Here is a 27,130-nt window from a genome sequence, read left to right on the forward strand (position 1 = left end):
TACATCGCAGGACCTCTCCAGGGTGTGACTTCTACCTTAAGAGGAATTGGCAGAGCAGCATAAAAAGGAGAGGCATGTGGGGTGACCTCAAATGCACTCTTGCTACAGATGGGAGATCCTTGTAGAAAAAAAAAATAACTTTACCTTTAGTATTTTTGAGACTGGAATATTTCCTACTGAGTCTAAATCTCTTCTGTCTGAAAAATCTTAAGGACCCATTTACTTCACTGCTTCATCAAATAATTATGATGATAATTTAAAATCTTAAAGCATGTTTGCAGTTTACAAAGTCCCAACACTGAAAAATAAAATGATGTTCTCTAGGTATTTTAGTCTGCTGGGCTGTCATAACAAAATATCACAGACTGGGTGGTTTAAACAACAGAAATTAATTCTCTCACAGTTCTGGAGTCTGGAGTCTTGAGCTCAAGTTATAGGCAGGGTTGTTTCCTTCTGAGTACTGTGAGGAAAAGATTTCTTGCAGGCTTTTCTCCTTGGCATGTAGATGGCTGTCCTCCTGTCTTTGAATCACATCTCCCCTGTACATATCTGTATCCAGATTTCCTCGTTTTGTAGGGACACCAGTCTTACTGGATTAGGCCCACTATAATGACCTCTTCTGACCTACTTACCTCTGTAAAGATCCTGTCTCTAAATAGGGTCACACTCTGAGGTAAGGGGATTGGGACACCAACATATGAATTTTGGGAGGCCTACAAGTCAGTCCATAACACCAGGAAAGAACTTTAAAAAAAAAAAAAAAAGACTCAGTTATTTTGTTTTGGTTTTTGGATATCTGAATATTGGATACAAATTGTAACCACAGAATTTTATACTTACGCCAGGAAGTTTTTTTTCTGTGTATTGAGAGGGAAAGAGTAAATGAAACCAAGTATCCAAAGTTTTATATAGTCACCTATTGAGAACAGCAGGTGTATGTGAGCTACTAGGAAAGGTTTCGAACTATAGATCCATTTATCTGAACCGCTGTCAAACATCCAACCAGATAAGTTGGAACATGTACCTAATAAACATGTAAATATAGTATGAACTGAAGACTGTGATCCAAAAAGAGAGATGAAAGCTTACCATTAAATGTTCTAATGCATAAATGTTCTTAAGATCTCTAAGTTTATGCAATCAATCCATTTTTTCTTGTGTTTCACATTATTTTCTCTTAGTGTTCCTTAATATGCAGGAAAACAACACCAAAAAATCAATACATTTTTAGATTTTAATGGGCAACATAGACAGAAGGTAAAAAATAAAACACTCTTGAATTCAGCATTGATTAAGTAAACTTTCTTTTTTAATCAGCTTCAATTTTAGCTTTGTTTTCTGAGCCACTTGCTCACAATTTTCTTCACGCCTTCATAGATTTCTGAGACCCCAATGTGCTTGAGTTGAAACATCCTTCTGGAGCTTTCCTATTGTTTGTTTCCTTATATGGGATAAGTATTTCCAAATATAGAGTAATTTTCCTTCAGAACTGTAGCAGATTGCTCATTCACTCATTCACATAGTCATTCATTTATTCTTTTCACACATGCTGTGTGCTAGGTCCTCAGGTAGGCATTGAAGATCAGATAAGCATGGCTCCTGACCTCAGGGAACTCCCAGTCTCGTAAAATGAACAAAAATATAAAACAGAATTTGTGTGTTATGTGCATATGTTAGCTCTTGGCATGGAGTCCCCAGAATGGGAATAATCACCCAAGCCAGAGTAAGTGGGAAAGCCCCAAGCTGGGTCATAAGAAAGGCACAGTAATTTTCTAGGTAAGTGGTTAAAAGGCAGACCAAGTTGTGTGTTACCTAGGTGCAGAAGCATGAAAATGCATGGTGTATTTAGGGAATTGAAGGTACTTTGGCATCTCGGAAGTACAAATTGTGTGTCGGGAAATAAGTAAATAGAGGAGTGGAGAAATGGGAGCCAGGTCATGAAGGGCATTTGGAGAAATCACGTGGGCACTGGGGAGCCTTTGAAATATTTTAATCAGGAAAGTAACGTTTTTAAAAGATCATATGGAGAGCAATGTGAGGGAAAATTGGAAAGAAAAAACACTGAGAGTTAAGGTACTATTGCAAATCCATTTTAAGAAATAAGAGACAGGAAAAAAAGAAAAGAAATAGGAGGCAATAAATGTGTTTATGAAGAAGATAGAGCCAAGAGCCAGGATACCACCCAGGCAGCCTGGCTCTGCCACTTATTAGCCATGAAACATTGGGCCAGTCCCTTAACTTCTCTGAGCCTCAGTTTCCTCATCTCAAAAATGGGAATAATAATAGACTCCACTTGCTAGGATGCTGTGAGAATTAAATGGGGTTTCTGTGCGTGAAGTATTTAGAACCATGCCTACCTAGCACATAGTAATCACTCAATATCCGTTCATTATCAGTATTGTCAGTAATTGTTAATCGGTAACGGCTAGCCCTAAGACTAGGATAGATGATAAATTTGAAGCACATTAAAACAGAACTCAGGAACGATCTTGGTAAGCTTGCCGAGGAGGGTGTTCAGCCCATTCATAGCCTGCCACTTGGCCTAAACACCTAAAGCTAGTTCATGTTCTGCAGAGTTCCTTCCTGATACCAAGTTCTTACTGTACAGCTTTTAAATTTTAATTGCGTCAAATTTAGTCATCAAAACAGCCCCGCGTTTCTGCCTCTGCGTCAGTGGTTGCTGCTGTTGGATCCCTGTCGCCTCTGTGCTGGAGACTTGGTAACGGGGTGAGCATTACACACACTCCTGGTGTCCAGTAGCGCAAGAGAAAGCACAAGGCAGCACCGAAACCCGTTGCCTTAAATATTTTTCATTCTAAAGAAACGCTTTCCATTTTGATTTTTTTTTAAAGCCAGTGAAAATTTTGGTGTTCTCTCTTTTTCCCTGAATTTACTGAGCCTTCCAGAAATCCATCGCCAGATGATTAACAGTAGGAACTTTGCAAACTTTTTTTTCTCTCTATTTAATGGGAAAAATCGATCTCTTTGGCACTCTAATCTGATATTTGTAAAAAGGAATTGTGCAGTGAGGAAGAAGAACCACTTTCTCTGCAGGCTTTTCAGAGCAACATCTGCTTCAGTGGAGACAGCAGCCGGCTGCTGAGCGCCTCTCCCAGACTCCGTGGTCCCTACCCACAGGGCTGTTGGTTATCCTGGTTTCTTCAAAAAGGGAACAAATGTCAGCCGGCCATGCTCCTGGCAGTCTTTCCATATTTGGTAAAGAAGCCGGAGGATTATGGGGTCTGAATACCTCTCTCTAACTGCATCTAAAGGACTAAGTACCCCCACACACACCCAGGAAAGGGCAGGATGGTCTGGTTGAGTAAGAACCCTGACTTTCTTTCCCTGTCTAATGTGCCCATTTACTATAAACTGCTTAAGGGCAAGCTTCACTCACGGAACAGAGACTCATCGAGCATCTCCTGTGTTCACCATTTGGGGCACCAGCAGTGAAGCAATGGCCAAAACAGCTATGATCTCTGTCCTTAGGGAGCTTGTATTATGATGGGAAAGACAGAAAATGAGCAAGTAAATGAACACCTGCTTTTCAAATCTTGATAAAGGGATCAGGGAAGGTCTTCCTGACCAACTGCGTTTTATACAATTTATCATTATCTTGGCAAATGAGGTGAACTGCATTCTACCAAGTTGAATTGGATCTCTCTGTGCTTCAAACTTAGACTGGAACTTTGAAGATGGCCTTCAAGTGTCTTGGTGTTATGTGCACAGCTTTTTAAGCCCATGAAAATTTGAGGCATTGGATATTTTAGCTGTAGGGTAATCTCTGTGGTATAAAGATTTTCTGGTTTAAAAAAAAAAAAAAAAAGTCTGTCGACCTGAATGCTGTCCTGTCTAGCTTCCTACATCCCCAGAGTTGCTGAGCACCTATGATCTCATTTCCCGCTGCTTTAGTAAAAACAGTGAGCCCATAAGCAGAAAGGGTGGGTAAGTGGCCAAGGTCTTACTGTCTGCACACTTAAGAGTAGATGCATGGCCAGATCGCCGTAGGTAGATCTGGATTACAACCCCGCCAGCATGTATGTGCAAGTTAAAATCAGAGGTTTCTGGAGCATTGTAATAAAACTAGAGGGAAAAAAATTTGCATTTTTCCCAGCATTTGTAAAAGCGGTGATTCAGGGGCGCCTGGGTGGCTCAGTGGGTTAAGCCGCTGCCTTCTGCTCAGGTCATGATCCCAGGTCCTGGGTTCGAGCCCCACATTGGGCTTTCTGTTCAGCGGGGAGCCTGCTTCCTCCTCTCTCTCTGCCTGCCTCTCTGCTTACTTGTGATTTCTCTCTGTCAAATAAAAAAAAAAAAAAAATCTTTAAAAGCAGTGATTCATTTATACCCACTAAAATGTTTACATTAAGTTAAACACTTCATTTGTTACCAGCACAGAGCTAGGGCCCTCCAAAAGATAAGTAAATTTGTGATTGTTTTCCATTAATCACCCACCCTGTGGTAAGTAGTGAACTTATAAAGACATGATGCCAACTCTAAGAATCGACTTACTGTATCTCCATGTCAATCTACTTAACAGTTTGTTCAACTTTGGTATCTATTATAGTCTGAATAATCCAATTCTGACCTCTTTGTTAAATTAGACAACCATTACTTCCTAAAAATATGCATGGCCCATTGGGAAGGATTCTAAACTCCAGTGACTCTATGGAACTTTCAAAACAAGTATTAGCCAGTTTCCTTTCTCATCTACATTATTATTCTATTATTGGTAAAGATTATGCGTATCTACCAAAATTTTGTATGACTATTATTTTCCCATACTCTTCGTCAGTATGTGTTAAGGGCAGAATTGATTCATACCAATTAAATTTATTCATTTAAGCTAGTATTAAAAAATTTTCAAATCATAGGACCCAGAAACATATACAGACATCCTGTTCATAATTGTGCCATAAGTTCTTAAATGATCTTTTCAGTTAATTTTTAATATACCTCTTAAGCCTTTGGAATAAATGAATCCCTGATATTCTTGTGCATGCTACTGTTTTAAGCACTAAAGATTGCTCTGTGCATTTATGTGTGTGTAATTTGCTTTCTAAATAAAGGGCATCATTTTTAGGGAAATTTAATTTCTAAAATAAAGATTTAGGAAGATTATAATTGTACTGGGTAATAATTTTTATTGTCATTTTGTCCTAGAATTTTTTTCTAAAAAAGAAAATCATTTTGTGGATTCCTCTGTCATCCCCTCAACTACCCCAAATCACTCCACTGGAAAAAGAGGACTAGAGATTTTAGTGTTCACATACTAAAAATGTGCTTAATGATTATGTATTTTGAAATGCATCTAAACACTTGGGAATTGAAATAAGAGGCATAATAAGATTTGCCTGTCCCGGTCAGGTTCCTAATAGCCGAGATCCTTAAATACATCACTAGCTTTTCATTTACTTCCTCCCATCGCTCCGGTGATCATTGAGCAGCTCCTGGAACAGGCACTCTCTAGGCCTCCGAATATAGAGATTCCCCAAAATACAAAATTCTGCTCTCCCTGAGCGGAGTTTAACAGCAGGTACATACCAGTAAGCCAAATGGCAAATACACCAACAACTGCAGCATTGGAAGTGCTGTGACGGAGAAGTGCCTAGAGTACAGAGCGGAAGCCAGGAGGCCCTTTATATAACCCTGGCTTAGAGTGGAGAGACCGATGAAGGGGGAACAGTGTTTGGAACAGAAAGAACAGCATGTGTAGAGGCATAGAAGCATGAAAAAGTGGAAGCTGTCAATAGTATGATTACAGCATAAGGAACAGGAGCCAGACTAAGAAAAGCCTTTTGTGATACCCTAGACTTTAAATGTTGTCTCTAGGGCAATGCACATAGGGGTTTTTTTTTGGGGGGGGGGCGTATTTTTTAAAGTTTTTATTTATTTCTTCAACAGAGAGAGTGAGCACAAATAGGCACAGTGGCAGGCACAGGGAGAGGTAGAAACAGGCTCCCTGCTGAGCAGAGAGCCAGAACTGGGGCTCAATGCCAGGGTCCTAGGATCATGATCTGAGCCAAAGGCAGACGCTTAACCAACCAACCCAGCCAGGAGCCCCACATAGCGTTTTTTTAAAACAAGTTGCTGACACAATTAGAAATATTGTTAAGCCATGGTGTGGAAGACCAGTTAGAAATGTTTGTTTTGTGGGAAGTTTTATTTGATTTTGTTCATTGTTTTGTTTTTGGGTGTAGAAATACAGGAAAGCCCAGGGAAGAGAAACCAAGTGGGGGGTTATTGCTGAAGTTCGGGTGTGAAATGGAAAAGAAACAAAAGCAGTTCAATAGGGGCACCTGGGTGGCTCAGTGGGTTAAAGCCTCTGCCTTCAGCTCAGGTCATGTTCCCAGGGTCCTGGGATCGAGCCCCGCATCGGGCTCTCTGCTCAGCGGGGAGCCTGCTTCCTCCTCTCTCTGCCTGCCTGCCTCTCTTACTGTGATCTCTATCTGTCAAATAAATAAATAAAATCTTAAAAAAAAAAAAGTTCAATAAAGATGGAAAAAAGAAAACATAAATACTAAGGACATGTGTTACGCTGTTCCTCTTGGTTAAAAAACATGAGTTAGAAAGAGTATTTATAGTAGGAGTAAAACTCAGAATACTGAGTAGCATTTAAACCATTTACCTTTTTTAGTGTCCCATTTGCTTGCAATGGGACTTGAACCAAGGGGTCCTGATTTCTGGTGTTCTGTGTTCTTTCCCTTAATGCTTCTTCTATAACAAATGGAAATAAAAATAATCTGTTATCTATATCATATATAAGTCTATATGTATACATATACATGTACACACTTAGACACTTCGTGAATAAAGGAACACAAAACAGTGCTAGACTTTGGAACATTTTCTACTAGAAATCCTTATGGAATGTGTTTTTAAATAACAAGAACATTTTCAAATTGTTGGCAGTTTTTAGCAGGTAGTGCATTTTTAAACCTTATTTTTATTTTATTTTATTTTTTGAGGGAGAGAGTGTGTGAAGCGGGGATAGAGCGGCAGAGGGAGAAGGAGAGAAAGAGTCCCAAGCAGGCTCCATATCCAGCATGGAGCCTGGCATGGGGTTCGAGCTCAGGACCCTGATCATGACCGGAGCCGAAATCAAGAGTCAGATGCCCAACTAACTGAACCAGCCAGGCGCCCCAGCAGTTAGTACATTTTTAAAAAATATTTCAATCAATGTGTGTTTCCTCCCCTTAAACAATGAGTGGCAACGTTTGCAAAATGTTTGCTATCTGATCTCTCTAAATAGAAGTCAGTAGCTCCCATAACACTTGTGGCAAACATTTTTGGGTGAGAAAATAGTTTGTCTCTCAAGTCATTCCTAAATCAATTTATTTTTGAAGCACTTGTGTGCAGTCACAAGGGTTCACCAAAAAGAACTGGCCATTGCATGGCCTCAGTTAAGCCGAGGGATTTCATTCACTGCATGCCCTTCTTTATAAGTAAATTTTCTCAAAGTTGTGGTTTTCCTCTCACTTTCATTCGTAAAGGTTGATGTCTCTATTTCCTGCAAAAATTCTGAATTCAATTGCTAGAATTGCTAGAATTCAATTGCTAGAATTAAGCAGGATTTTTTTTTAAAGCATACATTTATAGACTTTACAACTAGCCAGCTCCTCCTATAGATATAACTACGTTTTACCAGTGAGGAAACTGAGGCCCAATGTGGGTCCAGCAAAACATTTAAAAACTGAAAGGAAGGACATTAATGTTTATGGTAGCAATTGTTTTAATTTCACAAGTCTTTAGTATTATATAGCTGCTGTCAGTCATGCTGACATGGAGAACTCTTTCAATATAAAACATTTTCCTTAATAATTAATAGCAACCAATAATATTATTAGACCCCTAACTCCAACCACCTGCTGACCCTCTGTAGGACCTGAGGACGTTTCATGCTGAGTCTCGTTCCCTTACTGCTGTGCGGTACCACACAGTGCATTAAAATCAGCTAATAATGTTTTTAAAAATTTAAACATGAAGGGGGATAGTCTAGAAATTACATCATTAGTTACAACTCAAGAAGCAGTTTAGGTGAGTAGAAAGGGCACAGGTTTGGAGAAGGGAAAGGCTAAGTTTGATTCCCATCTGGCCCCATGCATCTGTGTGCCTTGGGCAAATCACTTGATTTCTCTTACCTTTGGTTTTTTTTTTTTTTCTTGTTTTTTTTTTTTAACTCATCTGTAAAATGAGCGCAATTTGGATTCTTAGAGGACTTAGTGAGTTCGAGTATATATACAGTGCCTGGAACAAAATACACGTTTGATTTAAAAAAAAAAAAAAAAAAAAAGTACCGAATACCTGGGACTACCCTTCAGGAAACTAGTGTATGCCAAGTCAAAGAAAACGGATGTTGCAGTGACATATTTTTGGAGTCATTGTCAGGGTCTTGGTTTGTGACTTTATTACAGCCCTCTGGTGTGGGGCCCATGGGGTGATCAGGGATCCCCTTCTGTTCAGTGTGAGGCTGCTAAGAATCCGAGCACTTCCTGCAGGGGAAAGCCAATGCACTAATAAAATGTCTCTTTGCCCAAGAGCCCACACACAGTTTGTCTCCAGCAGGGGACTTTTGTTACTCCTTTACTTTTCTCTTTTCTTTTTTCTTTTTCTTCTTTTCCAACAGCTGCTTCTCTGTGTTTGGAGCCCAACAATGAGTTGGGGTTTGTCATTCTTCTTTTCCAAAATCTCTGTAGTTTTAGATTTAAGTCTGAAGAGAAAAAAAATTGCAGCCATAAACGGGGGGGGGGCCAAGAGGTGTGGGGGGAGGGGTGTAAATTAACCATTTGGGATTATTTCAAAGTAAAACACCATTTACTGGATTCATCGGACCTCTGATATGAGGATTAGTCTTTTAAAAACACCACAACTACAGACTTGTGAAGTTTGCAAAAACTGCCAACAGACCCAAATATGTTAAAGGTTGTAATCTCTTGAAAGGAGCTGGTTGATTTTCCTGTTGCCCCTCCTATCAACTTTAACCTCCAACCTTCTCCGGCATGTATCACTACAAATAAAACTGCTGAGGTTTGACAAGAGGATATAAAGTCACTAGGCCATCGCACAGGGATGGCCGCATGATTTTCTTCAGCCTGAAATGAATGCTCCGTAATTTGGGCTTTTCAATAGGAAGTCATATACACTCACTCGTATCACTTTAGTTTTAATAATTACTGTTTTAAAAAAGCCAGAAATACACATATTAAATGATGTTTGACAACTGGAATTTAGTGGTTTTGTTATTGGTTGTCTCTGACCATTAACGTGGATTTCTGTTCTTAATTTTAACGTATACGATTTCAAGCAAGCGGCATATGATATTGATATAAACATGACGTTTGTATACAGCATTATAAATGAATTTTTAGTTCATGATTAAGACCAACCAGATGACAAAAAGCAAATGATGTGTTTGTATTGCTCTAACTTAAAAATAATTCCTGCGCTGGATTCACCTGTGGGGCCATTCTTCTTTTCAGGAATTGGGGACACGGGCTCATGTGGCCCTGATGCTCACCAGAGCTTCTGAGGTCCAGTTACTTGTATTGACTCTCCAATAATTCAGCTGACTGAAATTATTCCTTCTACACTAGATAAAAGCTGTCTTATGAAGTTTCTGGCACCGTTCAGTCTGAACTCAGCTAGTTTTCTGTTGCTGGTGTCTGAGCAGAAGGAATGGGTGCTAGTACATCCGCACTTGACCAGTGGTTCTAGTTGTTGTGGGGTTTTGGGTTTTTTCTTCTAAGGTAGATCTTGCGTGTTTTTGTTAGGTCCAGCTTAATAGCTTCCGATCAACCCTGAGTCTCATTGGTTTATATCTCCAGAGTGTTCTTTCTTTAGCTTCACTTTCTCCCACTTCTGTTCCTTTCCCGGGGCCACTGAGCAGAGGAAAGATAAATGACGTGAAGGAGTTGGGAAGCTGGGGACAAGGGACGGGACAGTGATGAGTTCCCACCTGACGTTTTGGTCACCTCAGCAGAATCCTGCCTTGCAGGAGAAGCATCGTGTTGTCATAACGAGAGTGCACTCTTGTGAAAACTCCTGAGCCCCGGTCCCCTAAGCCTGTCACCTCTTCCTGAGCAGAGCAGGATCCAGAGCCTGGAAAAGATCTGTGTGCTGATTTGGGCTACGTGTCTGAGGGTGGGGGGCAGTTGCTGGGGCAGGGGAAGCTGGAGATGGGGGTAAAAAAATAAAAGAACAGAAAACTATGTGGGTGTGACCTGACATCTTAGAATTCTCAGAAAACTAGAGTTTCATAAAGTACTTATGGTTAAAATTGTTGAGACTCGCTTATTCCTCCCATTGAACAGTGCAACTTTATTGTATAAATCCAAGTGTAATAATTAACAACAGCTGTAGTGATCTGTTGCATCTATACAGCACTTCCACATTCATTATTTCCTTTAAGCCTGACCATCCCTCTGGGAAACTGGAAGCATTTTAGTAGATAGTAAAGCAAAGGCTCAGAAAGATAAAGTGACTTGTCCAAGATTAATGTATTAGTGTCAGAACTAGGATTGCTTTATTATTCAGCAAAACCATTGTTTCGTACTTACTGTGCACCAGGCTTCCCAGGATGAATGCGAGTCCTTCCCTCAAAGAGCTCCCAGTCTGTGGTGTGTGTGTGGGCGAGGGGGTGGGGTACTGTGGTAGAGCAGGCTGGGAATATTTGAACCACTGAGGCAGTGGCTTGAACTCAGTCATGCAGGGGGAGGCAGATTCTAATCCAGCTATCCTTATATCAAGTAAGTTTTAAGAATGTTAGCTGTTCAGTTAATTCACATTTCTCTTCCCTTTTTAGTTTCCTGAACTCCAAAACTTTAGAAGACTAACAGCTATAGCACAGAAGAGGCCTGGCCTCATAACGCACCTGAAGAGGGAGACCAAGATGTACCAGACTAATTAGGAAAAGCCATAGAGACCAAAAGCTGGAAGTGTGGGGCTACTTGAGTGGATAAATCAAAGGTTGGGGAAAAAACAAACAAAAAGCAGTTGACTTTTTGCTAGCATAAAATGCAAGAAACCACTATTTTTATGTCTTACATATTTGTCCCATGACATTAAATAGATAAACCTTGGGGTACCTGGGTGGCACAGTCAGTTAAAATCTGACTCTTGGTTTAAGCTCACTTTGTGATCTCAGGGTCATGAGATGGAGCCCTGAGTTGGGCTCCCTGCTCAGTGGACGCTCTCCCTCTTCCTCTCCCTCTCCCCCTCCTACTCACGTTCTTTCTGCACGCTTCTCTTTCTCTCTCCTCTAAAATAAATAAATAAATCTTTAAAAATAAAAATAAATAAACCTCTAAAATTCCTGTGATGTTACTGGATAGGGGAAACCCATTCAGGTTGATTCAGGTATTTTAAACTTTAGACGAATAGCCACAAAATGAATATTTGACTACTTAACCAAATGTCCTTTATATTTGCTTATACCAAGAACTTCATTCTTTTTATTTTATTGGTAAAACATATCTGTAGCATTAATAGATTTAGAACAGGCAGACATGTGGTTGAGATGAAATTCAGCTCATCTCTTAACATCATAAGAATGCTTGTGTATTCCTACAAAAGATGTTCTTTTAGCACTACCCAGTCCCACCTTGGCAATTCTAAAGTGAGTATGACTACAAGCCGGTCTCATACTAGTTGCACATAGCAATTGCATGTCAGGAGAAAATGTATGTATGTACAAAATTGTGAGTAAAAAGAATGGTTTCTCCCCACCAAGGGTAACAATGAGAGTTAAGATCCTAAGATGAAGCCCAGAGTAAGAAAAGTCACCCTATTCTAAGTTGAGAATGAAGAAACCAGAGAAAGACCTTCCTGCCTCAATCCTCTTTGCCTTCAGTGACCTTTCAGGCACTGCTATGTGTTCCCCACCTAGGAGCAGGGTAGAAACAGATTCAAGCAATGGAAGAAATAGAGCCTCAGAGTGAAAACATTGAGGAAAAATAAGATTAGATAGTTTCTAGAGCTTTGAATCTATCTCAGTATCCAGTTGTAGTGGTGCCCTAGAAAGAGAAGGGGGTATAAACTGGAAAGCACTGTTCGAGGGGCTTTTTGCCACCACATTTTGGCTTAAACGGGGACTGGAAGCTGATACTGTCTGGTGAATCACTGTTTACCTCATCTGGATTGGCTAACTGGGTGACCTTGACTGAAGAGCTTTCTGTTACTGAGCCTTCTCATGCATTGCTTCCTTTAAGGATAGAGAATGCGCGGATCTGCTCAAGATCCACATAGCTCCTGACCTGTGTTCTGAGGCTCAGTATGTTTCTTACTCCACATCACTTATCTGGAAAAAAAGACTCATGGAACAAAGACTCCTTCAAGCCAAGATGAAGAAACAGAGATCTGTCTCTTCCTTTTCTCCTTGCTGTCACTCACCCTCTTCTACCAACTACCAGCCTCATCAGTGCACAGCTGTGGTAGACTTCCATTGTCTGCCATTCACTTTCCATACCAAGATGTTATACAGTCATTTACCTTAATTTAAGCCCATTTTGTCCCCTCATCCCTGTAAGACTTTTTTTTTTTTCCTCTTTTAGTCAGTGTTAATTGGTCAAGGAAGGCTCCTCATGACTGATTTTCTGCTCAAGTCAGCTTTTCTAAAGTCTCATAAAATCTTAAGAAGATGGAGAGGGGTGATGCCCTAGCAGTCTCCATCTTACGTTGAAAGTTCTGGAACCGCTGGAGTGCCAAAGGCTATACAGAACCCCCTTAAGACACAGATCACTTTCCTCCAAGACCCACCTTTCCTCTTACTTCCCCACCTTATTTGGGGTGGGGAGTGGGAGTAGCAAACAGGGTGGTGAGAGGATATTACTCTACCATAAGATTTACCTACATGTAGATGGCTTATATTCTGTTACCTGTATACATAGGGCACTAAACTTTTATTTATACAGAATAACTTTCCTGATTGCACTAAACAACATTGCATATTACTTAATTCACTTGATGACTCAGAAGGTACCTAAATTTAGTATTCTAGAATTTTCTGTATTGGAAGATGGAATAGATGAGACAGGGCTACATCTGTCTGTATCGACCCTCAGGTGTTTAGCCTGTTGACTTTCTCCTCCACAAAGGAGAGTATCTCTTTTGAAGTGATTATTGATTTGTTGAGTATTGGTGAGTAGAAGATAAATTTAAATTAACTGTCCTACAGCTGGAGCAGGTAGAAGGGGAACAAATGAAAACTTCCTCTTTTATGGGCTGCTGAGAGGTGATAGCTCTTGAAATGCAGTCTGCTAAGTGATCCCAAGCTAATGCAAATTAACAGTTGTTTTCTTTCAGAACTGTATGACTGAATAAACATTTACCATTTGTTTCATTTCTACTCATCTCTTAGAACAGTTGCTACAGGTCTTAATAGTAAGACTTGAAACATATAATGTATTAGCCTTGGCACATCAAAATATTGTTCATCTTCCAAACTTGAGATATTCCAGTTTGGCTTCTCACTGAGTTTATAATGTTCTGAGGGTATGTATCTAAAAATGCATCTTACTAATCTCCTGGAATTGATTAAAAAAAAAAAGAGTCCCTGTAACTTGTCACTCTTCCCAGCTTAAACATGGTCTGTCAGTTGTGAGATTGACGGGCATTGTGGTACATTTCAATCTTAGGAGGGGCCTGAATAAGAAATTTGAACCACTGAGTAGCATTTTGGAAGAGAGACCTATGATATTTGTGCAAAATAATAATGAGGTTAAAAATGGAATTCCAGGCTTAGCCGAGAGCAGTGGTGCTTCCTGCTTTTTTTTTGTATGAGCCTTTCTCACCATTCAGTGCGATCACCTTTTCTCAGAGCACCACTGTGGCGGGTAAAGAATTTCAGCAACTGAACAACAGTATCAAATAAATTCATTTTAGGAACTCTCCTTAAAAGTTTATTCCAATCGTTAACATTCCTGGAGCTGGTGGTGTCTGCCAAGCGCTCAGCGCTTAGTTCACATGCAGCAAATTTAGCATGACAAAGTTGCTCCTGTTTTTTGCAAATGGGAAACCTGGAGCCCCAAATGGAGCCACATGAAGTAAACTGCAGAATGGAGATGAGATCCGAGAGATACAGTAGAAGGGATTATCTGGGATCATGTAGATGGTTTGCAGTTGCCTTTGTATGGCTACTGGGTTAGATCATTCTTGGCAAGTTTGGTGAATTAGTATCCTATTCCTGAGTCCCATTTCAATACCTAGTTTGGAACTCTTCCACTCCTTGAAAACTTCCATTGAAATTTTTATCAATGGTATTTGCATAGACAAAATGGAATCAAACTATTGACATGTAGGGTTTGTTTTTTTTTTTTTTTTTAAGAAAAAGCAAATTTATGTGAATGGTTTGTCAGTAGAGATAATTTAGCCAAAGGCACCTGTCTTCTCTAAGGACTCTGCCTGAAAAGACTTAGGGGGAGCTTGGTGAATTTTTTTGTCCTTAAAATAAAGCTGTTTTTGAGGTATGAGAGAAGCTTAGTTTTTGAAATGGCACAGTGACTAACAAAGGCCCCTTTTTACCCCCCCCAAAAAGGACTAAAAAGGACATTTGTTAGACTCTTGAGGAAGAATTGTGCTGTTAACATAAAAGTCTAGATATAAGAAAAGGAGAATTGTAGGAAGAGGAGGAGCAGGTATCCTACGCTATGCAGGATCCTAGAAGCAACTCATTTTACAGAGAGGACTACAATCAGGCTCAGATTCAAAACTCCAGAAAGAGTGTTTATAGTGAATGAAACAGGCGTAGGATAAACCTTAGCAGAGCATCCAGTCACTGCATATAGACACACAGGAGTATGCACGTGTGTCCCTCCCCGCCCCCCTCCCTTCAGCTCCCTCAGCGGCCTTGTACGTATATTCTGGTAGGCAAGTGGCCAATAAGCAGTCTCCGTGATGGCAATCAGGTGATTTGTATTTCTGGAGTTTGAGGATAGACAGGGTTTATCATTGATTTGAAGATGGAAAGTAACACTATGCCGCCTTCCCCATCTTTTAGGGGATGTGTGCTGGGTATGGCCAGAATTATATGTGTGTTACTGTGTTTTGAGCCCTGACCTAAACTGTAGATGAGAAGGCTCTTTAAATATTAAAAATGCAGAACAAACGGAATTGCTTATGCAGTAGTGAAATGCACAGGATTCTAAAGGCAGGTCTCATCTTTTTATGGGGCATCCATTTCTCTCCAAAAGTAACTTTTTTGAGAACTCCCTTTAACGAAAATACTAAATCACTCGTCTCTCTCTTTTTAAAAAAATCCAAGTTACAATGTATATAACTTTGGAGTTATCAAATCTTTGGAGTTTATCCCTCCTACCTGTCAAAGTTTAAGTGCTATGTTCTGTGTATATACTCATGGTATTTGAAAAAGCCCTAAAGAGAAGCAATTATATCATTGTTTTCAGAGAACCCTAGAAGCAAGGATAAAGGCTTTCAGAAAGGAGGGGGCAGTATTAACAATAATGGCACCTGAAGTCAGATGCAAAATTCTGTCCTAATTATTGGTGATGATTAATTGAGCAGAAAGTTACAAGCTTTGAAAGAATTTCAGAATTATTTTCCTTTGATTTTTTTTCTAAAAAAAAAAAAAAAAAACCCATCATTTTCTATTTTAGCAGTTTCCACAACTTAAACATTAAATTCTTATTGTTTGATTTCTGTTATATTAGTGGTGTGTGTTTTGCAATTCTAATCTTCACGTTTTTCTTTCTTTATCACTGAAGTAGGCCTTTTGAAGCTGGGAAATTTTTCATAGCAATATTGACAGTGTTCACATTTGCATGATGACAGCCAAGGAATGGAGCAGTAATTTTTGAAATTGCAGAAGTATTTAGAACACTGATAAAAGCTGAAATATATTTTTGATGGATTGAAGTTAAGCATACATGATTTTTCCTGCTGTCAAAAGGCTCTGAATTTCGTGAATATTTGCCTGCTGCGAGAATGCAAGATTAACATCACAACCATCACCCGGGCACCCAAACCCTGCAATTTAATAGCTTTTTAGGTTCTTTCCTTTTTCTAAACAGCAATTAATCTCATTTTAGTACAATTTTCTCGTTTCTGAAGTCGCTCATTGAATCGCTGTTTTGTTCATATTTGGCTTCAGCTCCTCTGCATAGTCATTAAAGTCCCAATTAATGTCACCTTTAGCTGAAGAGTACTCATTTTTATTGAGAAAATGACAGTTGCTGCCATGAGTAGTGCAGTGTAATATACATTAATTGCCCTGTAACACTGGTAATTACGAGTTTTTCAAGCCTCTCAGTAAACTGTCATGCCTAGACAAGACTGTGCTAAAATAGATTACTCATTAGGGAGACCTGTCCTATTTTCTGGTGGGTTCTTAGTGTTGGTTTAAAAAAAAAAAAAAAAAAAAATCTTGAGCTTGAACAAATAGTTACCAAGAGCAATTTCCTACAACAATATCCTTATGTTGGGTTGTTCAGCCATCACTTAAGGCTGCGGTCAGCAAACAGATAGAGTGCAGCAGACACTACAGATGTTGCATCTTGAGCATTTAGTGACGTGGATCACAAGAGTGGACTTAACAGTGTTTCATTCAAGGCTGAGTACAGCATATAACGGAAGAGTCCTCCTAGAGGGTGTTGTGTTAAAACAGGTTCATTCCCCAGCATTCAGAGAACACGTGAGAGAGCCAGTATCCACACTTGCCGAGTCTCAGTCACCTCTGGACTGAGTCCGGCAAGGAGCACCGTTGATGCCTTTATTAAACAAACCCGTATGAATACTGGAGCTGATAAATAACTTTGACACTGAACACAGCAAGCTTTATATATCTATATATGGTATATAAAAAAATTGTACCTTAAAACCATATTTATATGGTTTTAAGGTACAATTAAGGTACAATTTTTTTAAATAAAATGAGAATCATTACTTGGAGAGAACTGAAATAATTTTACATATGAACTACTAGCCCACGGTCTTTTTTAGTATATAGTTGCTGACTGGTGCACTTGGCAACAGGCTTTTTTCTTTTTCTTTTTCTCTTTTTCTTCACCCCCACCCCCATCGTGTTTCTAATTTCAGTGTAGATGAAATCTTTCTCTTCCCCATTTCTATCATATTTCCTCTGTTGCAGTTTGAACACAAAATAGACAACTTTAAAGCCCATAGTTGCCCAGAACTGACAAAAAGGAAACCTTTGTTGTATCCTTGACTAAAGCAGGTGTTACCACAGTCTGCTCTTTGCCTCTCTCTCTAAATGAATTTTGTCACAGCCTTTCAAATTTTCTCGTGGTGATGAGCTAATGAAAGTAGATAGTGCAATTTGTGCTGACCAGGTAGCAAGTGCCAGCTCACAGCTGAGGAGAGTTTAAAAAAAAATAAATAAAATACAGCATCATATCACTGATTTACCCATTACACAGCATTAATAGTGAGAGACCTTGGTGTGTTTATCTGTTTGTATTGGTGTGCATTTATCGAATTGTTTATGACAAGACTAATTGGGGTAATTGTAGACACTGAAATTACCTGTCAGCTATATGTAACCACACTCCCTTTCTTTCTGACAAATGATGACAACTGAGGGACCCCGTAGCATTACTCATGATGGCTTTTCGAGTGGTAATAAGGACAATAGGGGCCCTGGCTAATTTGACATGGACAGCCTTCACAACAAGAAGCCAGCTAAATGACTTGTCAGGAGGGAAAGAAGTCAGAAAAGTAATGGAGTCCCCCATGGCGCTCTGACAGGGAGATGAGGCAATTTCAACGGAAAGTGAAAGGGCTTCAGTTTGTCAAGTATTTAGAACAATCAGAGAACAGCTAGAGGCTGGAACCCGACAATAAATTTGTGAACCCTGGTAGCAGCCTCATATAGGTCAGTTACTTCATGATGGCTGCGCAGCGCTCAGGGGGTTCCACCTGCGCCGCGGACCTCTCTTCCCGTACCCCGGGCTCTGTCACCTGCACCGCGTGCTCTGTTTTCCACCACGGGCATAATGGCTGCGGTGAGGGAGGCTCCAGGGTGGCACGACGGTGTGAGTCGCCGTTGCTAGTGCGGTGAAGGGTACAGAGACAGAACTCTGGACATCCCGTAGGATAACGGAGCCGTCATGCGGGATGGTGTTCACGCTGCCACTGCGAGCCCTACTCGACTGGGGGGAGCCACAGCCAACCCCTTTTCCGCCTGTGATTACTGGACAGCGTACTGTGCTGCTGTTCCCGGGCTGAGATACCACGAGCAGCACCTGTTCCCCTGATGCGACGAGACAACAGGAATACCGATCTCTTAACAAGCTAGGCGACTGGTGGGAGCAGCTTCTGACCCTGACATGTAATCGGTGGCTCAGGTGTTAAACACGGTAGTGACATTTCAGCAGTTAACGTTGTCTTGAGTTTCTGGTTAGGTGTTATTGAGGATCATCTCTTTGTTGTAGCAAAGCCAGTTCCTAAAACTGGGTGAGGTGCACTTGACCTCTCTGTGCCTCGGGCTCCCCGTTTGTAAGATGAGCAGCGATGAGGTGATCGCATTTGTGGAAAAGAGTGATTACACGATCTGTATGCACATTGAGTTTAGGATGGTTTTATACAATTTGACACCCATCTGGCACTTTCAACAGATCTTCTTCCCCATCAGATCCTTGAAAAGGCAACAATAACCTTTACATAAGGAATAGATCTTCTTTGTGTTTAGTAGGATTTTTCTTGGGAAGATTTCAGAGCATTTAAGCTAAAGAAAGTCTGCATTCAGTGCTTATTTCAGCTGTATTCCTTGAAGGTTTGACCATCATGTGAGAAAAAGTCCCTTTCTATACATTGCATATCTTCATATACCTGTTCAATTTCTCAGTATAATTTCAAACACACAGTCTCACAAATATTGTTAAACCTAACTAAATAGGTTTCTGAATGCCCTAACCAACAGTTCAGAAGGATTAGAAACTCAAAACAGAAAATACCCATAAGATGGTCTTTGTTTTTGCATTTATTTGGGGGTGAGAGTGGATAGGAAGTATTCCCTTATGCCCAGTAAAAGCTACTGTGGGCACATGCAATTCATTTTGAGCTTTTTGAGGGTTCTTAGTGTTTCTTCAGCACTTTGAGACCAGTGTAAGTGTTCCACCATTCCCAGTCCCAGGGAGGAGGGCAGGGACCCCAGCAGTGGGATCCCAGACACCAGGAGCAATGAGTAAGGTTTTGTAGAAGTGGCTGCAAAGGACGGAGAAGAGAGGTGCCTTGAACCCACAGTGTCTATGCTCCCAAGTGTGCAGTTGGAATTTGGCTTAAAATGTCCCAGGCTATAGTCTACAGATGTGTCCTTTTCTTCTTCAAACTCCATCTCTTGACATGCGTTCTCCTTTGTGACTTTCAAGTCCATATTAAGGATGAGTCTTTCCCCAGTTGGCTCCACTTCGGAGATACTGTTTATGTTTCTCAAAAACATTTGCTCAGCTAAATATGTTTTCCCTTTAGGAGAGCAAGATTTTTATTTCTATGAACACACTCATCATTTGAAATAAATTATAGTTGTCTTTTTGTAATAATGCACGTTTAATTCTAAAAGTCTGAGAACTCCAAGATCACAGGAACATAAAATCACAATCCTAGTTCACACCCGTTATCACTATTAACATTTTAGCAAAAATGGGATTATACGGAATATGCTATTGTATATTCACCGGTTCTTCACCGCAGAGGACACTGAGATTGTTTTTCTATATCTATATGTATATCTATATATTGTTTTTCTATATCTACTATATCTAGAGATATAGTTGTACGTGACATCTTGTAATTGGTTCCTGAATGCTAGCATTACATGTAATATCATAATTTACTTAACCTCCCCCGTCAGAGGTATTTAAGAGGTCAGCGTAAACAACACCGTGATGAACATACTCATGACAAAATGAGTGAAGATACAGAGAGCACAATAGCATCAGTCAACCTCTTATTCTGTCTTGTGTGATCTTCCCTGTTATGGCACCTGCATTGTTTCTGTACCATGACGTGATCACTTCGATTTTCCCTTTTAACATTCAACTAAAAGGGCCATTTTCATGATGCCCAGAATTCATTTATCCAGTTGTCTGGTAACAAGTGAGCACAAACAGAGGTGGCTTGTACGTACACATTTGTTTGCCACTGTCTAACCTGCAGAGCTTCTGATGCATCTGTACAGTTATTTCGCAGAAGAGCAATGAAAGGTGATGTGTTCTGCTGCAAAGATGACACATTTACCTGTTGCCTAGAATCCGTAAATGTTGATTCATTGCCTACCTGTGTGCCCACCTGAGGCTCCCATCAGAATCCAAAACCAGGGGCGCCTGGGTGGCTCAGTGGGTTAAAGCCTCTCCCTTCGGCTCAGGTCATGATCCCAGGGTCCTGGGATCGAGCCCCACATCGGGCTCTCTGCTCAGCGGGGAGCCTGTTTCCTCCTCTCTCTCTGCCTGCCTCTCTGCCTACTTGTGATCTCTGTCTGTCAAATAAATTAATTAATTAATTAAAAAAAATAAAAAATAAAGAATCCAAAACCAGCTTGTAGTTCTGTGAGTGAAGTTAGAAGCAGCCGATAAATGTACGTTATTGTTATCCTTATTACTGACACTTTGTTAAATCCCTCCCCCCCTCTCTGTGTACTTCTTGAGGATAATATCTAAATCCCAGAGCTCCCAAGTCCAGGGGCCCGTGGAGTCTCGAAGCTGTTGATGGGTATGACTGCACGGCCCATCTCAGAATGTTGATGGCAACGTCCTCTCCACTAGCACTGTGTGGGGATGCCCGCTTCTCCCCACCCTGGCCACGTTAGATGCCATCCCTTTTTACATAGTTCTTAACACTCTCATTTACAGTTCCTTTCCTTCCCCTCGTTTCTATTCCGTGTGCTTGCATTTCACTTTGTGACTCCTTGCCATCAGTCATTTCATAAGGCATGCCTTCACCAGAGCTAAGACACTTATAATTAGAAAGTTGTGTGATAGCGTACCTGCAGTTTCCACTTATAATTCCAGATCTTTCTGACCCTCGAGCTCTGGAATAGGTCACGCTTCTCTCCTCTCGGGACACTAGCTGTTTCAGGTTATTCCGAGTGGTCTCCTGCCCTCATTTCTGAGCCTTTGTTATGGCTGTCATTATAGATTGTCTCAGTCACACATATAATTGCTTCATTGCTGGGAACTGGCTTAATGTTGTCACAGACCTTATTGGCTCCTCTTACCTCAGATTTACATATAGCATCCCAGAGCTTTCTTTAGGGCATTTATCATTTTTCCTCCAAATGATCTGGTGACAGTGTACAGCCATTCAAGTTTTCACCAGCCGGCAGATGATATGGTCTTTCTTCTTTGCTGCCACAAGCCAGAAAAGAGACAAAAATCGGGGGAAAGGCTTTCATTACGGCACTTCAAGGAGGCTCTGTCTGGGAGTCAGGGAGGGAAGTTTCCCGAAGTTGCATGGTGCTGACACCGGAAGTTGCTCTTTTGGGCAGTCCCATCCCTCCGTGATGCCTGGAGTGAAGGCTCGTCGTCATCATCATCATCATCACCAGCCCTGCTTCCAGGCCGCCAGTTCTGCATCTTCTAAAGCCTCCTGTCTTTCCTATTTCCTCCCGTGATCGGAAAAAGGTGGAGGCATTTTATAGGCTACGAACTGCTCCTGATGCGTAGTGCATATGTGAGATTTTGTTAACCATCTCTTAAGAGGCCCATATTTTTATTTGGAGGAGAAGGAAAAAATAAAATACAGATTGCCACCAATTGCACATGAGTGACACTAGTAAATTTTCTGGATCAGATAGCAATGGTAAACGTGGAGCTCCTTGTACCTTGAGATGATGTTATAAATGGTGTTAGGCTCACAGGCTGGCCCCGAAAGTGTGTCACAGCCATAAAGTGGAGCTTTCACGATTGTAGGGGTGTTCTATTCTGGTAGGTCCAACCTGACCATCGTATCTGCTTTCCAGAAAGTGAATCTAAAATGCCCAGACTCTCTAAACAGAAATATTTGAAAGTTCAGGGTCCACCAGCCAAGCTCCCCTCAACGGGAGGGCTGCCCTGGTGGTAAGCATCCATAAACCAGTCTTTTCACTGCTTTTCCCCATCTGTAAACTGTCATGTTCCTGAAACTCCCCACTTTTTCCTTTGTCTACATGTAGTTCCTTTCTTAGTAAGAGATTCCTGACAGATCTCCTCCCTGTGGTTGTGAGCCTCTCAAACACTGGCCACTTGGGGACAAGACCTTCTTTGGTCACCAGGGTTCCTTAAAGTCGTGAAGGCCCATAAGCTTATTTCCAAAGCCGGCTGATTTAATCCCTCAATGTTCACTAAGTGCCTTTGAGATGACCCTTGCTTATGCAGCCCTGCCTCATCATCGCTGGTCACACTTGATCAGAGTCAAGATTCCCCTCGTTTGGCTTCATAAAGAGAGAGGACTCCTGCTCGCACCGGATATGGTTTGGAGCCTCCCCTGACCAAGCCATGGAGAGTCCAGTTTCTTGGGGGCCCTAAAAATATCAAGACCCCACATCGCCACCTCTCTGCCTCTCAGCTGCACTATACTTCCATGTAGGGGTGAGAAATCTCACCCTTAAATTCCATTTGGGCCCAAGAGCCTCCTTTCCTTCCCCCATTGGGTTTAGGGAGCCTGGGAGGTGGCATCGAGACTTGCTGAGTTCCCTCCTACCTTGAACTTCTGTGTTCTTTGTGTAAAGATCAACTCCCCTTCCAGCAAAGAATGAGCTTCTGGCTCTACCCAAAATCAGATTCTCGCTTAATTAGTTGCTCTGTATAGCAGCTGTGAAGTCTAGGTGGTAAACAGTAATTGGAGGGAGAGAGGTGCCACCAATAGCTCTATATATGCTCTCAAAGTGTTCAAGGGGCATCCTGGGCAGGTCTGGTCACTTTCAGTGTCCATCCTTTGTATGTGCACCAAACAATCCACAAGCTCAAGAAGTCATTCCAATAAATCAACCTGGCTACTCAGGGAAAAAAAAAAGTTGGGGATGGAGGAAGGAATGAGCTTGATTGAACATGCAGAGTGAGGTGTCCGTTCTGTAAGTTGCTTGCTTTCTGCCGTTACTTATCATTGTGAAACCTGCTCTGTGTGAATGCATAAAGCTGGGGCACCTGTATTTGCTGCACCACGATATGACGTTCAGTGAGAATTCTGGAGTTTTTTCCTTTTAATATTCCATTAAAAGAGCTGTTTTCATAGTGCCAAATGACTCATTTATCCAGTTGTCTAGTAACATATAAACAAATGTAAACAAAGGTAGCTTGTGCATATGCATTTGTTTTCTACCATCTAGTCTTAAGAGCTCTTGATTCAGTTCTTAGAGGTAGTTAATGGGCAAGAAAAGGTAATGTGTTGCACTGTAAAAATGAGACATTTGTTCTGTGGCATGAAAGCTTTGTGTCTGTTCATGGCTCACCCTCACCCCCAAACTTCCACAGTTATCCAGACAAGCTTTTCCTTCTGTGAAATGTTCATCCTCATTCAATCCAGCCCAACACTTGAGACAGGAACTGCTAGCTAGTTGTCCCCTGATAAATGTTCTCCCCTTCTTACTTTAATAAAATAAAATACCTGATTCTGGCTGGGTAAATAGTCATCCAAAAATAAAACCCCAGACCCCCTTGCAGCAAGATGTGCCCAGGTGGCTAATTTCTGGGCAATGGAACACAGGTGGAGAAATGCCCTGAAAGAAAGGAGGTATACTTTTCTCTGCCACTCTTTCCTGCCTGCTGCCAGGAATGTGGCCCAGGTGTTTGGTGCTCCAGGAGCCATCTTTGGTCATTGGAGGAAATGCTCTGCTGATGGCGGAGCAAAACCGTAGTAGGCGTCCAGCTCCCTGCTGACTGCCCAGTCATCATGCCAGCCTAGCACTGCCTCCCTCTGAGCTCAGTTTACCTAAGAGAGAAGTCTACTATCTCGTGTAACTCACTGCTATTATGATTTGTCCTTCACTTGCAGCAACAGAACTTAATTCTGACCAGTACAGTATGTGAGATGTTATAGGGGATGTTAGATCTGTACCGAGGGAGTTTACGTGGAAAAATAGTATCGAGGGGCGCCTGGGTGGCTCAGTGGGTTAAGCCTCTGCCTTCAGCTCAGGTCATGGTCTCAGGGTTCTGGGATCAAGCCCCGCATCAGGATCTCTGCTCAGCAGGGAGCCTGCTTCCTCTCTCTCTCTCTCTCTGCCTGCCTCTCTGCCGACTTGTGATCTCTGTCAAATAAATAAATCTTTAAAAAAAGAAAAATAGTATCGAAGCTAAAATTTGCACTCAGGACTTTGGACTCTGCTGACAGTGCCTTTCCCATGTCTTCACAGGCTATTTGAAAGTTGGTTTTTCTTTTTTGCTTGATTACTATAGGGAATTTTACATTCTCCGTTTTTTTCCTGAACTGTGAAATTTGAAAACAGACATTTTAAGAGTGTTATTAAGATATAATTGCTATACCAAAAAAAAGGCACTTATTTCAGGTATACAAAGCGATCATTTGGAGCATATACAAATCCATCTTGAAACCATTGCTACATATCCATCACTTCCAAAAATTTCCTTGTACCCCTTCAGGTTTTTAATTTGTTTTGTGGTTAGGACACCTGCTGTGAGATCTACTCTCTTCACAAATTTTTCAGGGCACAATACAGTATTTTCGACTATAGGCACGATGCCGTATAGATCTCCTAAACTTATTCATCTTGCATAACTGAAACTATGCCCATTGAACAGCTCCCCACTTCTCCCTCCCCACAGTCCTTGGCAAGCACCATTCTACTCCCTGCTTCTATGAATTCGATTATTTTAAATACTTCACATAAGAGGAATCATGCAGTATTTGTCCTTGTGGGACTGATTTATTTCACTTAGCATAAATGTTCTGAAGGTTCACCCATGTTCTAGCATATAACGGGGTTTTCTTCTTTCTTTAAGGCTGAATAATATTCATTTCTCTGTATGTATATACAATATTTTCTTTATCCATTCATCCGTTGATGGACATTTAGATTAGTTCCATATCTTGCCTATCGTGAGTAATGCTGCAGTGAACATGGGGAGTATAAATTGCTCTTTAAGATGCTGATTTCAATTCTTTTGGATATATACCCAAGAAGCAGGATTGCTGGATCATATGGTAGTTCTATTTTTAATTCCTTTGAGGAACCTCCATACTGTTTTCCATAGCAGCTGTACCATTTTACATTCCCACTAACAGTATACCAGGTTCAAACTTCTCTGCATCCTTGCCAACACTTAGCCTTTGTTTTTTTTTTTTTTTTTGTAATAACCATCTTGACAGGTGTGACATGTTAGCCCATTGTGGTTTTGATTTGCATTTCCCTGATGATGAGCGATGTTGAGCATCTTTTTATATACTGGCTGGCCATTTGTAGGTCTTTGGAGAAATGTCTATTCAAATTCTTTGCCCATCTTTTAATCCGATTATTTGGCTTTTTGCTAATGGATTGTAGGAGTTAGTTATATATTGTGGTTATTAACACCTTACTGGAATATGGTTCACAAATATTTTCTCTCATTCTATAGGTTGCCTTTTTGTTCTGTTGATGGTTTCTTCTACTGTGCAGAAGGTTTTTAGTTCAATGTAGTCCCATTTGTCTATTTTTGCTTTTGTTGCCTGTGCTTTTAGTGTCATAGCCAAGAAATCATTGCCCAGGCCGATGTCAAGAAGCTTTTCCCCTATGTTTTCTTGTAGGAGTTTTACAGTTTCAGGTCTTACATTTTAAGTCTACAATCCATTTTGAGTTGATTTTTGTATATGGTGTAAGATAAGTGTCTAATTTCTTTCTTTTGCATATGGATATTCAGTTTTCCCAACACCAGAAAATGGATCTATATTTTTAATTCTCAGAGCTCACTCTGAATCTTGGAAAAGGTCCCCTCCAAATGTGTTACAACTCAGCAATTTGTTTGGAATAAAATTGTCATAGTCTGTTCTATGTTCCCCATATAATGTGTGTAGTATTGGGTTTTCTGAGTCAGACCTGAGCATAACAAGGATCAGCAGTTCTGGCCTGTTGATTAGGATTGGTTCCAAGCATCACCAGCATTTGCAGCCCATCCCCTTTTATGGAAGTAGCCTTAGAGAGTCACACGGTAGTTTCAAATCTGTTGAATTCTAGTTGTGAAAGAACTATTTTAAGAGAGTTGCCACAGTTAAATGTTTATTAAGTGTTTATAAATGTATTAGTCACTGTGCAAACAGAGAAGCAGGTGGTCTTCATGCTCCCACCCGTTCAGATCACTAAAGCAAAGCCACCTGGAAAGTTTCACACAGTGATTGACCTTCACCCTTCAGAGCGTCACTTTCATTAAATTTAGCAATGAGGACTTTGACATCTCCTGAAATATCATTTCCATGTGCCCTTTGTTATTAGGTATTAGCCTTCTGTGAGTCACATAGGGTGGAGCTGAGATTTGAGGGTATGGCTGCACAGTAAGGGAAACACTGGGGAATGATCTGGAAGAGGGGGCTGGTCACATGGGTTCTGCTCAGGTGCCTTGAACCCAGGACTGACTTCGTTTTAAGGAATCATTATTAGGAATTTAGAAGGCCTGAGAAACTGTAATCATCAAGCAAGTCTCTTCCTAGGAACCACCTAAAGAGGAGACAGGTGTTTTGAGCCCCTTATTTCTTGTGTTCATGGCCAGTACTAGCCTCTGAGCCAGCTCCTGTTACCTGCCTTTGCGGTCTTGCATCCCCCAGGACCCCACATCCAAGGGCTTATGGACTTCATGGATGGCCAGAGAAAGCTACAGAGTGTTGGCTTGTGTGATTGTTAGTAGTTTCATGGTAAAAGAGGTGATTCCTAGGTCCTGTTACTCCCCCTGCTCAGCCTGAGTTGTGATGACCATGTGGTATGGTGGAAGAAAGCACTGGACTCTACGTTTAGATGCTATCTTAACCAGAACTTTCTTCTGGACCTCACTGTCTTCGTTTGATAAACAAGGGAATTCAACCAAATAAGCTGATGCCAACATCATGCACAGACAAGGCCTTCCATCCAGCAGACCTTCTTTAAAAACTATCTCAGGAAAAAATTGAGGTGGACTTTGCTAGAGTACCTGTGTAGACCAATGGGTTTTCTCTAAGGTGGCTACAAGAAAATCTGTGTCAGCGACTTCAGTGAGTAGTTAGAGTGATAGGT

General features: G+C 41.0%; 1 protein-coding gene across 5 annotated transcripts in view; it reads left to right on the forward strand.

The window, feature by feature from the left end:
- CDIN1 (CDAN1 interacting nuclease 1) overlaps positions 1–27,130 on the forward strand; it is a 219,400-nt gene that overhangs the window by 140,198 nt on the left and 52,072 nt on the right. The window contains exon 11 of one of the 5 annotated variants that reach the window (XM_047737744.1): positions 10,799–11,186. The exons of 3 other annotated variants lie outside the window; for them this stretch is intronic. In XM_047737744.1, coding sequence (XP_047593700.1) covers positions 10,799–10,829 — 31 coding nt within the window. In that variant the 3' untranslated portion in view covers positions 10,830–11,186. Of the gene's footprint in view, positions 1–10,798; positions 11,187–27,130 lie in introns of those variants that run through there. One more of the 5 variants, XM_047737745.1, reaches the window with a different exon arrangement.

This window comes from Lutra lutra, chromosome 7 (assembly GCF_902655055.1).
Source record: "Lutra lutra chromosome 7, mLutLut1.2, whole genome shotgun sequence".
NCBI lineage: Eukaryota > Metazoa > Chordata > Mammalia > Carnivora > Mustelidae > Lutra > Lutra lutra.